The 14,804-nt window shown below is 42.0% G+C and overlaps 2 protein-coding genes across 2 annotated transcripts; one reads left to right on the forward strand and one right to left on the reverse strand.

Annotated features, from left to right (window-relative positions):
- The first annotated feature begins 557 nt into the window (after positions 1 to 557).
- On the forward strand, positions 558 to 5,730 carry LOC311023259 (uncharacterized protein). The gene is made up of 4 exons (XM_084024973.1): positions 558 to 642; positions 1,271 to 2,254; positions 2,939 to 3,156; positions 3,242 to 5,730. Exons 1-4 carry the CDS (start codon positions 637 to 639, stop codon positions 3,309 to 3,311), a joined length of 1,278 nt encoding a protein of 425 aa, XP_083881099.1. The 5' UTR covers positions 558 to 636; the 3' UTR covers positions 3,312 to 5,730.
- Positions 5,731 to 7,407: 1,677 nt separating this feature from the next.
- golph3a (golgi phosphoprotein 3a) lies at positions 7,408 to 13,003 on the reverse strand. Its single transcript, XM_084024977.1, has 4 exons — positions 12,593 to 13,003; positions 10,119 to 10,250; positions 9,618 to 9,732; positions 7,408 to 9,096 (listed from the first exon to the last, which is right to left on the reverse strand). Exons 1-4 carry the CDS (start codon positions 12,803 to 12,805, stop codon positions 8,672 to 8,674), a joined length of 885 nt encoding a protein of 294 aa, XP_083881103.1. The 5' UTR covers positions 12,806 to 13,003; the 3' UTR covers positions 7,408 to 8,671.
- Between the last annotated feature and the right edge of the window lie 1,801 nt (positions 13,004 to 14,804).

Raw genomic sequence — 14,804 nt, forward strand, 5'->3', positions numbered from 1 at the left:
TATTAACGTAACCCTTTTTTTCAGCCCTGTGTGGTTGTATGTTAGAATGTTAAAAAAGAAAATCTATATGTTCCGAAGAGTACCTGCTTTTTATCAAGGAAATGTTAATTAAGGAATTAAAGTGCCAATTAAAATAGAATCATGTTTTATTTCCATTGTATTATTTCCTCTATGTATAGAGCACTTTGGGCTGCATTTCTCATTTGTGAAATGTGCTATTCAGATAGACCTAGTATTATCACAGTTTGTTTAACAATTGCCAGAACACAAAATCTGGTAGATGCGATTACTATTATCTGTTGGCCCACAAACACATTGTCTTTACACTAAAGGTGAAGTTGATCATTCAAAATGAAACGTCTGTGTGTGTGTGTGTGTGTGTGTGTGTGTGTGTGTGTGTGTGTGTGTGTGTGTGTGTTCTGATACAGGCTCATATATTTTATATCAATAAGTCCACAGCTGACTTGTACTTTATATACTGAGTGTTGTTTACTCGGTCACCGGCAGGGGTCACTAGAAGACACGTGACGAACGCAGTTGAAGCTGACGAGCAGAAAACGAAAGCGAACGTCAGGTCGTCGGTGTGTTCAGAGACAACAACACGCCGTTGCTGCTTCAGAAGAAGCACTCTGCAGGATGGAGGTAGGCCCCCCGCGTATTTACATAATAATAAAGACTTAGGCAGCCGGAAGGAAGGTCGGTTATTAAAGTAGAAACAGATTTGTATTACTAAATTAGTCGATGAAGGTTTAGTTTTATCCGGATGATAGTCGATGATTTCTCGATGTTTTCCCCTGGTAAACACGTTGAAAGTTGCTGTGAATGAATCGTTCTTAGTTTGATTAATTCGCTGAAGCAAACTTCTTTACTTGGTTGCTTTTCCACGAAGAGAAGGGCTCGAAGTTGACCGGAAAACGGCGAAATAACGCTTCCGGGTTTCTGCTTCTGACCTTCACAATAAAAGCTCAAATGAGAAAGCCAGTAATAAACTATCGTCCCCCATCATGCTTTAAAATTAACAGCTGATTCTGTAAAATTGTCATATAAAGCATTTGTAAATAACACGTACTGTTACTGACTATCACAGTACTGTTTTTACCAATTTGTTAGGGATTTTGAGGGGAAATTCTTGATGGTAAAAAAAAATTTACTTCATGAGATGATATGAGATGATACCTGAAAATACCAATTACCAAGTATGACTTGAATTACCTCAGTGAAAACAAATATTTTGGGGAAAAAAGACAATAAACAACATGTCTTGTCCCAGTTCATTACAGACATCATGGTCGTCGTCGATGAAGCGGATTACAAAGACCCCAGGAAATTGTTCAAGCTTCTCCAATCATACAGCAATGAGAAAAGGGCGTCCAGCTACATGGTGAGAGGAAGCTACGACGAGCTGGAGAGCCTTTCAATCAGACTGTTGGAGGCGAGGCTTCACTCTCCCATCGCACCGGGACAAACCCGTCTGCAGGACAAGCACACCTCACCTGGAGTCAGACCGGTGATGGTATCCGGGGTCGTTATGGCCTACATCGAGGAAAAATGTGCAACACAACTGAGCAAAATCAAAGGGACCAGCTTTGCCATTGAAACGGTCCCTGAACCCGGTGGCACAGTACGGGTGAGTTTCAGATCCCACAACGTCTCCGTCCCGCCTGTTCGTGCTGACTTCGTCAGACGCCGCTTCATCACGTTCTACCAGAGAACCGCCTCCGACCTGCAGGTCACGTCCATCCGCATGAGTCCACAACACGACCGCGAAGACCTGCAGAGGAGATTCCAACGTCTCCTTTTCAAACCCGGCCAAAGCAGGTACGAAGCAACAGTCACCGGGCCTTTTGTGCACGTCGCCAAATTGAAGGAGTTCCTGTCACAAAACACATCGAGCTCGAGCAAGAGTCCGGTGAACCAAGGTCCAGCGGACGCTCCGAGCAGCAGAACCTCGGGTCCTCCATCTCCACGCTGCAAAGACCCCGAAGAAGACCCGTGTCCGATCTGTATGGAGCCGATAACGGCCGCGGTGAAACAGACCCTGCGGTGCAAACACTCATTCTGCAGGAGCTGTCTGAAGACAGCGTTTGAGTACAAACCCGTGTGTCCGACGTGTGGCGAGCTGTACGGTGTTGTGACGGGGACGCAGCCCCGAGGGGGACAAATGAAATCCACCCAGGACTCTTCATCTTTGCCGGGATATGAGAATTATGGAACCATCATTATCAATTATTACATACCGAATGGCATCCAGCAGGTAAGACTGCAGGTACAACGCCGGACACGCTTCACTAGCTCGCTAGTATTCCACAAAAAGGTCCTTACTAGCTTTTCTGGGGAAATGTAAGTGCATCTCACAGTATACATCAGTGAATCAGTGTTTCTAGCTTTACCTGTAGCTACTTTAATTAGAGGTGGGAGAAAAATACACGTAAGTTCCCACGGCGCTGAATAAAAGTCTCTTTCTCGTTGCACCGAGGCTTGGAATAGCAAGAGAGATTATTTGAAAATGCTGAGTTTCATTAAACTGTAAACATTTTTTTTAAATCGGAACAATAATCATTGAAAATATTTCATTAAATAAAAAAAAGTGTTATTGAATTCAAAGAAAATATTAAAGTCACCAAATCTCCACTTCCATGTTGCCTCCTCTGCCATATTATCTACAAAACCAAACGCAACGCATTGCCTTTTTTTAATTTTCTTTATTTTCTTGTTGTGTTACCAGGCAACCAGCATGCCAGTGCTAACGTTAGCTTAGTTAGCACAAACCGCAAATAACTATCTGTTAATTAGTAGTTTAAGTTCATGAACAAAATAATTCCCCAAATCATAAAACGGTGTATCCAGCAAATGCAATGACATAGGGCGTCCCTCTTAGAGCCGTGGGCCACCATTCCCATAAACAACCCATAAGAAAATCCCCTCTCTCTCTCTCTAGGAGGAGCATCCAAACCCAGGTCAGCCATATGAAGGGGCGTCCCGTAGAGCTTACCTCCCAGACTCCTCGGAGGGCCGACGGATCCTGAAGCTGCTGAAACGAGCCTTCGATCAGAGACTCATCTTCACCGTCGGCCGCTCCACCACCAGCGGCAGGAACAACACGGTCACGTGGAACGACGTTCATCACAAAACCTCAATGCACGGAGGACCAACGCAGTAAGGGGTCACGGTTTTAACCATGTGCACTAACACACTGCTGAATGTACCGACTAACTTTCTGTTCTGTTGTTGGTGTTTTCAGCTACGGATACCCAGATCCTCATTATCTCAGCCGGGTTCGAGATGAGCTGAAAGTCAAGGGAATCGAATGAGTCACTTTAAGGTCCGTCCAAACGGGATTATGGCTCAGAGGATCCCAAACCTGGAGGGATAATTCATGTTATTTTAATGAACTTTGATGTTCCTTTACTCAGCCAAAACCTCCAACAGCCTTTTATTTATTTCGGGAATTTTTTAAATGATCATTCTTTATTCCTTGTGTGCTTTCATGGATTTGTGATGATCTTGTTTGAACTCACTGAATATAAAAAAAAAGGAATCTGAAAAATAAGTCAGTTTTTATCGGTGCGTTGAAAGTTCTTTGAACTTCATGATGTTCAAGCACTTTCATCTCAACTTAAACTTCATTTCAGGCGTCATGTTAACGTCCGACTGTTGGCTGAATGAGTTGACACTTCATTCATTTGTCAAAGAAATCCATTCATTTCTCAAATGCATATAAAGTAATGTGATTGGTTAATCAAATTGGTTAGCTAGCTAGCCAATTAACTAATAGAGTGATGCAGGAATTCATCCTAAAACCCACAAATTAGTTAGCATGTTTGCACTTCTGCTTCCCTCTTCTTGAAGTCAAAGGGTTTTATGAATTGGGTTTTTGGTTAAAAGCCTGAAATACGGCCTGTTTTTCACAAAAGCTTTAGAGGGTTTAAACATTTTGGTTGGCTATCCTCATGGGAATTTTAGAAGCTTTCATTTTCTGCAATAATCCCAAATCCCACTGATTTTTTGCAAAGGGTTAACCTGTCTTTTCCCCTCATGTCTCTAGTGCGTTTCCCTCTCCTTGGTGTCCTACTGTGTGTGTGTGTTTGTGCGCAGTGGGCGTGGCATTCCCAGTTCACACCTGATTAATTGCCTGCACACCTGCCATCCATCAGCCCCTCAGTCTGCAGTATTTAAACCGACTCTTCAGCCGCTCATCACCACATTGCTACTTCCTGTGGTGCCACTTCCAGATCATCTCTTTGTGTTTTCTCCAGAACTAACTCTAGTTTATGCACTCTCTGGTGGTTTCCTCACGCCTGACTGCTCGTTCTGCACCACGCTCACTACTCTTGACGTAGCAGCTTTCATCTCTCATTGTTCTGCACTTGTTTTCTCTAACAAAACCTAACAACATCATTCCTTTGGCTCATAGAATTAAACTCTTATTTGTGCAAAAATATGTATATATTTTGTCTGACAAATTTAACATCTTGAATTGAGTTCATATCAGAAAATCCACCTAACGTCTGATGAAACTTCCCTTCTATGAATTAAATACTCCATTGCATTAATTAACGTGAAAAATCTTTGGTTTTAGACCAAATACATTTTCTATCAAATTTATTACACAACACTTCTACAGTTAATTGTTTGAAAACACCACCAGGATCAGACTTTACCCAACTAAAATAGTCCCGAACAGCTGTAGACGCATTATACTTAGATATAAAAAATATATATACTGTATATTGGATCATGTTACTATTATAACTCACTGTAGCCCAACAACTTTAAAAAAAATAAAGTTACAACTTTCTTTGTACTGTGTAATTCTACTTCAGAGGACAACATTGTAGTACATTTACCTGACCTGAGAAATATTACTGGTTACATTGCAGATTCAAAGCAATTAAAACATGATGCATTATTATTCATTAAACTATCCGGCATCATATTAGAATGGCAATGTGCTTTCTGAAGCGGACTGGAAAAGCAGTTTTGTAGTTCTATGAAGAACAGACAGGCAGACAGAGATTCTTTGCTTTATAGTTAGACGGTCGATTTGTACATTTGTTGTCATGAATTCTAATTACATCCAATGGATTCATTGAGTTATAAAAATAAAATAAAAGCTAAATAAAAAAAAAAGTCTGGAGTGGCAGGTGAGGCATCAAACCGGGGGTTGGATTTTTATTCCACGATGAAATTAATGCGTCCAACTGGTAAATATGTTGCCAGAGAAACTCAAGAAACGCAAATGTACAAAGATTGTAAAAATCAATAAATTGGCATGAGCTAAACCCGAGTCCTCACATGGGGACAAAGACGTGTTCACATGCTTCAAAGAAAACTTAGAACTGGTGTATAATTAGGCACTTACAAGCTCTTGGTTTATTTTCTAGGGTCAAAGAAAGTACACAGACTAGAGGTCCCTTTATTTATATAACATATATATAATCTCTCATATTCTCTCCACAATTTGAGGTGCTTTTCTCCATTTCTGGTCACTGACTGATCACCCGCAGACGTTTGTTTTGCTACATACAATATCAGAGGGAGGCCGTCCGTCATAAAGCAACATCTGTCACAAGATCCATGAGGTCGTGTAGCAAAGAGTCGTGTTCAAAAAAAGAGATGCGGAAAATAAAATTCATAAAATAGAGGCGGTGTGAATCAAGAGCAGGGGAACAGCTCATGGTGAAAAAAGAAAAGGCTTTGATGAATGTTTCACACAGTGATGGATTTTTTTAGAAAAAAGCAGAAACTTTGACTTTGTGCCTGAATACAAATACAAAAGTATATACATCAACATCTGGAATGTGAGCCCATCTTTTTTCAATTCATTTCCATTTAGACTTCGTTGAGCCATCTATTTATTCAAAGGTACGCAAATACAATGGATTTGTTTTGAGTTTTTGCAATTTGAACTGCAAACAGTTTAGGAAAAGCACTTGTTTGAGAAGATCAGGTTTGGATAAACGTTTGGCCGAGGTCAACGCAGACTGGAGGCATCTACTCTTAACTACAGCAGATGGAGAAAGACGGAAGCAAAGCAATGTAAGAAAAATAAATAATTTCTTTGTATTTTTATGACAATCCAATCATCTGTTTTTCCTGCAAAACAAAACATGACGTGCCAGGGAGCCATACTCCTGTCGCTCCGTATAGCGCTGCACTCTTAAGCCCGCCCACTTCTTAGCAGTCCAATCAAATGCCACATTTGATTTCAATCCCTCTTGTATTTGTAGTCCCTAATATTTACAGTGCAGAAGTTAAAGACGCTCTAACTTCCGCTTCACTGGGACTTTAATGCTGTCTGTTGGTTTTGAAGAGATCATAGAGAACTGCTTCAAAGTGAAAATATTTATATGGACACTTAAAACACATTTTTTAGGTTTTGCCCCCAGCGGTACATTGCTTTGCTCCCATCTGCTTCTCCAAGCGTTCTACAGCCCCACTTCAACCCAACCTGGTAATTTCAATGGGGAAACACACCTTCCAACCACTCTGCAGCTGTGTGATTCACAAATTGCACTGTGTGCTCACTGATCAACCAGTGATCGATGTAGATGGGGCTCTATCCTCCACCAATATCAGCATGCTGTGCATGTGTTGGTTAAGAAATAGCTCCCAAATCCCAAAACACATCTTTGTTTTCTGTATATGCATGTTCAAACACAGACGATATCTCATTTCAAACCATGTAAATGACTTAATGTTCATATCGGAGGGAGCTGTGGTGGCAGTACACGCGTCATCCAGGCCGTTGTAAAGCAACTTAGCACATCCTTGACCTTTCCCTGTAGTGAAGAATTGAAATTCACAGTCATAAGCGTATTTCTTCTTTTCACAATATGTCCAGACTGAATGGTTTGAAGGTGTTTTGTCCAGGTAGTGACACACACACCCAAAAGCTGAGGAGAAGATCATCATAAATGCATTTGTTTTGCATTAAAACCAAACTTAATTTGGGATTGTGTTTAAATTTGCTAATAAAAGGAAAACTATATGTCTATTTGAATTTTGCTAACGATAGGCAGCTGGCATTGATTGGGTCTGCGTTCCTGAGTTGTTTTCTGTCATTAAATATTTCAATTTGCAAAGAGGTTTGTTGCCCTCGTCAGTATCGGCTAACACGGTTGAAAGCGATGTTAGTTGATTGAATGTCAATAATTACATGTTTTTATATCGAGTAGATGACGCTGAACCTGGACTAATAAAATGCGTTTGCTTTGTTACCATTCAGATATTGGGATCTTGAATGTAGCCTGGTTAGTATTCGACGTGCACACACTTTGATAGTGCATCTAGATGTGATACAATCAGAGTCCTCCACTAATATAACTATAGTTTCCTGGGGAGTTAAGAAACTACTGGTCAGAGGATTTTTATATATATTTTCACTTATTTATGACAGAAAATTAGTGAGTATTTCGTATTTTCTTTATTTTTCCTTCCATCATCATACGTTGCTTTTATTTCAGCCTTGTCCGTTCTTATCTAAATGCTCTTAACGAGCCAGTCGAATGATGTTCTCCATATTTTGGCTTTTCATTTTTAAAAGTTTTTTTCCCCCAAAAACATTCATCAGGGGCTGAGGTTCTATCTAACTCCTAAGTCTCACAAGTTGGCACTTCATGATCCCTGCATGTGTCCATGCATGTGTAGGCTTATCCACCTGTCGACAAACGAATGATCTTCCACACAACTTTTAGGCCAGAAGGGATGGAATGCCAAAAAAATTGGAAAAAATAAAATTGCAACAAATGATTTGCTTCAAATCCAGCAGGCAGTTGTGTGGCGTTAGGCTCCCCCTCCCCCTCATAGTCCAAAGACATGCAGGTCAGTTGAACTGGAAACTCTGCAGATGTGTACAGCTGTCTGTCTCTCTGCATCAACCCAGTGATAAACTGGTGACATGGCCCCCCCATGGCCAGTGTGAGCTGGGACAGTCTCAACCCCCCCTGCCTCCTGTCACAGGATGAGCAGGTGTGTGTGTGTGTGTGTGTGTGTGTGTGTGTGTGTGTGTGTGTGTGTGTGTGTGTGTGTGTGTGTAATGGATGGCTTAAGAGGCATCAGTTGACTCCGACTTTCAGATCAGACCACATTACTTTTCTTCCAGTACCTGATTTGAAAGTCATAGAATGCTGTGACACCAAATACATGACATCCATACACTCCAATCACATTTGGTAGAAGAGATCAGGAGCATCAGCTGACCTAACAGCATCACCGCCCTGTGCATTAATCTGTACATCATGGTTGGTTGTTTTATTCTTAAGAGTCAGGATGCTACCTTGAGTAACCTGTGTCCTACATACTGTACCTCTAGGAAACAGTCCAAAAGCTGCACCTAACAGAAAATATAAAGGATATGAAGCCACGTCGCCCATACCATTGCCTACCACATCCATGAGTTATTATTTTTTAGCAAAAGTGAACGCAAACGACACGGGGGAGGCAGAAGATACAGGGCTATGAGGTGGGTGATCAACGTGGTCAGTTATCTGGAAGGAAAAAGAAAATGACGGAGGGAAAGGAATGAGAAAAGAGGGCAGCCCATTCCGAATGTCCAGGCGGGGATTAACTGTAACTCAGTCACCATGTCGGGTTCAGTTCTCCGATTACTACCCCAAAGTACAATGCCACTTGAATGCCACAACTGCTTGCCGTCTTCTTTGCGGTACCCTCATTTGGTGAAGGCGGCCACCACGGCCCATAGCAGCTCGTTGGCGTTGGCCTTCATGCTTTCCCCCTCGGGCTCCAGCTCCAGCAGCTGCCGCACTCTCTTCATGGCCAGGTCGTACTGGTCGTCTAGCAGCGGGGCGAAGGCATTTTCCAGGACATCAGAAGAATGGGCTAAAAAGATGACCGCGAGCAGCCGTTTGTCCATTCGATGCGGGTCATTCACCCACTTGTCCAGTACGGCCTCCTGGACCTTCTTGATGAGGCGCTGCTTGATGTTGTTGTTGGTCAGTGGATGTGTGGTCATGTCGAAAAGCAGGAAGTTTTGCTTCTCGGTGGTGAGGACGCCTTTTTCCACCAGGTTTTTGGCAAGCCGTTCGCGGACGTTCCGCAGTTGGTAATGAAGCTTCAGGGGGTTCCACGTCTCTCCTAAAGACGAGCAGAGAAAATGAAAGACAGTTACCTTTGAGAACCAAATAGTCGTATCTTTGTCTTTTTTAGGGGGACAGGGGATCTTTAGAGGGAGATAGCGGGACAACAGTATACAGCACATAGAAATGATTTACATCATCTGAAAACTGGCAACCTGTAGATTCATTTGAGATGAAGCTCAGCACTGTGACACTTCCCAGTCGTAAATCTGTGTTTTTCATACGGTGGGCTCGTACGAGTGTTCTACGTCAGATTAAGAAAAAGCTCCTAATTTAAGATTACTGTTTAGGACCCATATAAACATGATAATTGCCACCGATCCGTAAATGAGCATGCGTTGACAAGAATGGCAAATTAGCATAATTAACGGCGCAATAATACCAGACAATAGGCAACACGCCCTGCCCCATGTCGTATATTGAAGGCCTGCTTTTTAACAGTGTCAGAGGCAGAATCAAGGGAATTAATGCCGTGTCACCTGAGGGTCGTACTGTCACTAGAATAGCAGATGAACTCACCGCTGAGCAGCTCGATCCAGCTCTGCACGGTCTCTGGGGGCTGGGTGTCTTTGATGTGTTTTAGGGCTTCATCCAGGAGCACGTCACCCGTTGGAGCATCTGACTTACAAATCACCTGTGAATCAGAACAATGATTAACAATCCCAAGGTGTAGTAATGGGAGCACAGTCACTGAAATAACACACAGAATTCCCCTTTTTCTTTTAAATCCTCATGGCTCAGCTCCCATCAGTGAGTGACGTTCACCATCACTTCACACGCTGAAACGTGTAACGGGAGATTGCAGTGTGCATGCAGAGGGTTGTAGTTTTACCAATTTCCTATTTATGCATGTATTGCTGCAGCTAAACAGTCTGTAGATGTGTTTGAAGAGTGCCGCTGAATGCAGTGCGTGGTACAAATGTAATGAAAGAGGTACGGAATTGTGCGAAATCAAATCAAAATAAGGAGGACCAGAAGAACCAATTATGTGGGAAAAGTAAGGAGAAACACACATCCTACCTTCCTGGCCAGCAGACCTTTCCTCCTCATGCCACAAGCCTCCAGCTGAAGACGTCCTCGCAGGGCCAGTTCAATCAGCATGCAACCTCGCAATCCTGATGAAATGCAGTCATTCCAAAACGAGGTGTAGCCCTACATCATGGAAACATGTCAGGATCCTGGTCTGTCACAAAGCTACCAGGCAATTAAATAGTCATGTATTTACTGTATAAGAGAGCTTTCTGGACTGGCTGTCAGGAGAAATCCTGTTGGTCAAGCTGATAAGCCCAGTGAGTAAACGTGCTAAATAGAGCAGATAAATGTAAAACGACATTTTCATATCCTGTTACTTACAAATACTTTAGCAAGGGGGTGTCTCCATTTACCAGTCCATCTACATTCCAAACTATGTTCAACTATGGACATGGGCTTTGGGTGGTGACAGACAGAATGAGGCTACGGTTTGCGGCTTTGAGGATGGACATGAAACAGAGGACTTTCCTCAGTTATGAATACATATTTTGTGCTGCACAACGAACAAAGCATAAACACTATTCTCCAGCACGACAGGGACTTCCAGCCACCCGGCACGACAACGAAACCTGGGACATTTCTTGACCCATAATATTGTAAAATTTTGATTTGTCACTGTTCATTTTTTTAAGTAAATTCAATGTGTGTTAAACCTACGTCAGGCTTTAGTCGCCTTTGGTATCCCAGTAGCAGGCTTGTAACTGCTTTGAAAAATAAAACTTGCTTTGTTTTCCACTAAATTTGCTTGTTTGAGAGTAGAAAAAATAGAGGAAGATCTTAAGTAATAAACAAGACCTTTTTATTACAGGAAGTACAACAAACTCACAAATCAACCAATATTGTCATATAACTGATGAGGTATAAGACTGTGCAAATACGTAGAAAGACTACACACCCAAAGTCATCTTTGCATGCTGAAGCTATGAAGCCGTTGTGTTTTATACCAGGATGTACTCACATAAACAACAGGGTTGCTGGGCTAAGCCTGAGAGATAGGATGAGGAGCTTTTAGTAGAGCCACTGATCGGGACGCCTCCCTTTAGTGGTTTTCCGGGCCTGTCAAACTGGTAAGACTCCCCGGGATAGACCCACAACACATTAGAGATTATATATATATGTTCTGGCCTGGGAACGCCTTGGGGGTTCCCAGGAAGAGTTGGAAAACATTGCTGCTGAGGGAGAGGGATGTTGGCAATACTCTGCTACACCTGTGACCTGGCCCTGGGTTAGTGCCACATAATGGATGGATGGAACCTCAGGTTAAATTATAGGAACATGTTTTGGCGTCAGGAGTATGGCACCAAATCTCTAGTGACATTTCTTATGTTGTTTGTGGCAAATTCCAGAAGCAATTGGCAACTTCCAACCAACTAAATATGCTTTGCGTTGCTGTAGCTAAACAACTGTACAAAAGGAGCGGTACATTCAAATTTAAATGCAAAGGCAATCTAACAGTGTCTCATAACCTTCGTCAGTCAGGCGTGTAGGTGAAGGTGTGGCGATGTCCTGCCATAAAATGCAGCAATACTGGTTAAGTATACTTACAGTAGGTGTGCACGTTGTTAAGATATAATCAGTGTGGGTTAGAAGATTGAAATGTGTCAGGCAAAATCTAACATAGAATGATGAATCACAATAATTTGCAATTGATGACTAATTTGTTTGTATTTGTTTTAGACAGATTTGGAGAGGAAATGTGCTTAGCCACCTGTTGAAACCTCCATACAGTTTAAGTCTCATCTTGGTTCAACACAGATGATCAACACTGAAATGAAAATGAAATGTCTATACATAATTTGATATGTTTTGGTTAATTTGTTAACATTGGTTCTCTCGTGAACTCTGAACTGTTGTTGACTATTTATCAGCATCAACAAATCCTAATTAACTCCACAGCATATGGTAACAAAAATACAGTAACTAGTACAAGAGGGTGCCTGTACGGTGCTCCTCTCTCTCTGTGTGTTATTGTTTAACCAGTGACATGGTAATTACATAATGACAGCGGAATATATAGCAGAACATATAGCAGCGGAATAATAGCTCCACATTTCCTGGAAACGTACATTCATACCAACAGATCAATATCATATCACGGTTAGTAATCGGGTTTCCTGTGTATTCCGTTAAACTAACTGTGCGTTACTGTACGGTTACCGATGGGCACAAACGTCACAAGAAACGAATCTTTGTCACAATAAAATGTCAAATTCACGGACAAACACTGCTTTGATTGTACAACATCATAACGGTATTTGGGTCGAAAGACAACTCGGTCTGTAGCTGCGAGGCCCATTATTGTTGTTAGCTTTAAGCTAGCGCTGTAGCACACAGGAATGCTAGCGTAAACTAAAGCTAACTTGGTTGGGGGAAAATAAAGCTAACGTTAGCTTGGCTCTTTTAAGATTTACCTTGTTTTACAACATTAAGAGAGCTGTATCTATCCACCTATCCGCCATTACCTCTCGGTCCTTCAGTCCCAGGAGCAGCACTTCTTCCATCAGGGTGAGACGCGTTTCTTTGGAGTCCCCGGTGTCGTCGTCGTCCGGCTCGTCTCCCCGCCGGCCGAGCTCGTGGTCCTCCTCGGCGGACGGATGGTCTTTGTCGGCGGCGGTACGCGAGGCTTCGGTCCGCCGCTGCACGAGGCCCGAGCTCCGCTGAACCAAGGAAGTCATGTCTCTCCTCCCGGCGGCTCCGCTTCAAAGCGCGATGATTAAAACAACGCTGCCCGAGATGCTTTAACACGACAGCTTGTTGTCAACCATACGGCGGGTACCTGCGAGGGTTTTTGCGGGTGGTCTACTGCGGCCTGAGCACCCGTGTCATCCGGAGAACTGACCCCCCCTCTTCCTTGACTTCGTCCGCAGCACGAATACAGCTAATATGGCGCCGTGTGGTGACTGTAGTACCGGATTCCTCCAGCAGGTAGAGACAACCTGAACCCCGACGACAAGGACGTCTAAAGCCTCGGTCCGGTTCGTCAGCTAATGTCATAAACTAATAACTACGGTGTAACACGCGACGATACGTCACACTTCTTTATTAAGCTACACAATGTCTATACAATAGATAACTAACACCACTTATAATTATCAAGTATGCAGCTACTTCCACAGTAAACTCACAGTTATACAATAAAGCCGGATAACTTTATTAACATGTCGACTACTCAGCTTATAAAGGCTTTGATTGTGAGCCAAATACAGAAAAATATTAAAGGAGTCAATCACTCTTAAATGCATCATTTTCAACCAGTTATACTTCAAGAAAATACGTTTTTCTTATGGAAGCCCATTTCCGCCACTGTCAGAAAAAAAGAGAGAAACTTTATTAAATAATGATTTAATCTCTCAAAATAATGAGAAACCACGTCAAAATATTGACTTAGTATCACAGAATAATGCCATTCTACACTAACTCGTTTTTTTTTTTAATAAGTCACTATTTTGGGATAATTAGTCAATATTTTTAATACAATTTTTCACTATTTTGAGTTGTTAAGCCATTCTTTTTGAGAAAGTTTAGTGAGTGGACAGATGCAGAAATTGGCTTCCATAAGAAACACTTATTTTCTTGCAGTATAACTGTGTATTTCTGGAAAACAACAGTGGCTTTGGTCTTCAAACACAAAACCTTTCCATAACATTCTGTTACTTTACTGATAAAAAAAACCAACAACCTGTACTTCTAGGTATCAATCAGCACTATTTCTATGAACGATGGAACTCATTCACCAATATCTTCCTGCCAGTTGATCTTAAATAGCAGAAAAACTTCCTGCCAATCCCCATATAAGGCCATGAGACTGTATGCCATGTGCAGACAAAGTTGAGGGTTTAGGACAAGAGTCCAAACATTAATAAAAACTTAATTGGGGTCAAATTTAATACTATAAGTGAATGATTGTTAGAACTTTTTTAACCGTTTAAATGATCTAATTGACATTTGTGTATGTATTATGAATTGTATTGACTGTTTAAGGCACTGAATGATACATGGATGACATAGTGAGACGGTGCACACAGGGTGGGGTTGGAGGGATTACATTAAGATGTTTGTGTCCCCTGTGAAACTTAAAGTAAATGTTGACATTTTGTCATTTGAGTCGTTCATCAATAGTGACATAAGTTCTTAGTCAAGTTAAAGCCAACCACGCTCTATTTCCCAAACCTGTGAAGAAAAGACATGCTGTCCCTGACACGTCCAAAACTGACATCAGAGGACACCATAGTTTGAAGAGCCACTGCATGCGTCAATATTTACTCAAATGGCATTCCTATACTAACTAGGGGTTGGAGAATGTGTTGTCCTCAATGTTATCCTTCAGAAAATGGACAGTACACAAATGTGAAATGAAATTTAATTATTTTTTAAAATGATGTGACGATAGCAGAAGCAGATTTCCGCCACTGTCAGAAAAAAGAGAAACATTCTCAAAATAATGACTTACCCTGATAGAATAATGAGAAACTTTCTCAAAATTTTGACTAGTATCTCAAATTAATGGGCTGCACGGTGGTGTAGTGGGTAGCACTCTCGCCTCACAGCAAGAGGGTCCTGGGTTCGATTCCCGGGTCGGCCCGGGTTCCTTCTGTGTGGAGTTTGCATGTTCTCCCCGTGTAAGCGTGGGTTCTCTCCGGGTTCTCCGGCTTCCTCCCACAGTCCAAAGACATG

The sequence above is a fragment of the Eutrigla gurnardus genome, assembly GCF_963514095.1.
Source record: "Eutrigla gurnardus genome assembly, chromosome: 13".
Classification (NCBI taxonomy): Eukaryota; Metazoa; Chordata; class Actinopteri; order Perciformes; family Triglidae; genus Eutrigla; species Eutrigla gurnardus.

What these genes read in the sequence shown, in the direction of transcription:
- LOC311023259 (XM_084024973.1), top strand. An exon ending in TACCGAATGGCATCCAGCAG is followed by an intron (nt 2,255 to 2,938) that starts GTAAGACTGCAG and finishes CTCTCTCTCTAG; the next exon opens with GAGGAGCATCCAAACCCAGG. An exon ending in ATGCACGGAGGACCAACGCA is followed by an intron (nt 3,157 to 3,241) that starts GTAAGGGGTCAC and finishes TGGTGTTTTCAG; the next exon opens with CTACGGATACCCAGATCCTC.
- golph3a (XM_084024977.1), bottom strand. Translation starts at nt 12,805, where the DNA reads ATGACTTCCTTGGTTCAGCGGAGCTCGGGCCTCGTGCAGCGGCGGACC. An exon ending in TGGGACTGAAGGACCGAGAG is followed by an intron (nt 10,251 to 12,592) that starts GTAATGGCGGAT and finishes TCCATGATGTAG; the next exon opens with GGCTACACCTCGTTTTGGAA. An exon ending in AAGGTCTGCTGGCCAGGAAG is followed by an intron (nt 9,733 to 10,118) that starts GTAGGATGTGTG and finishes TCTGATTCACAG; the next exon opens with GTGATTTGTAAGTCAGATGC.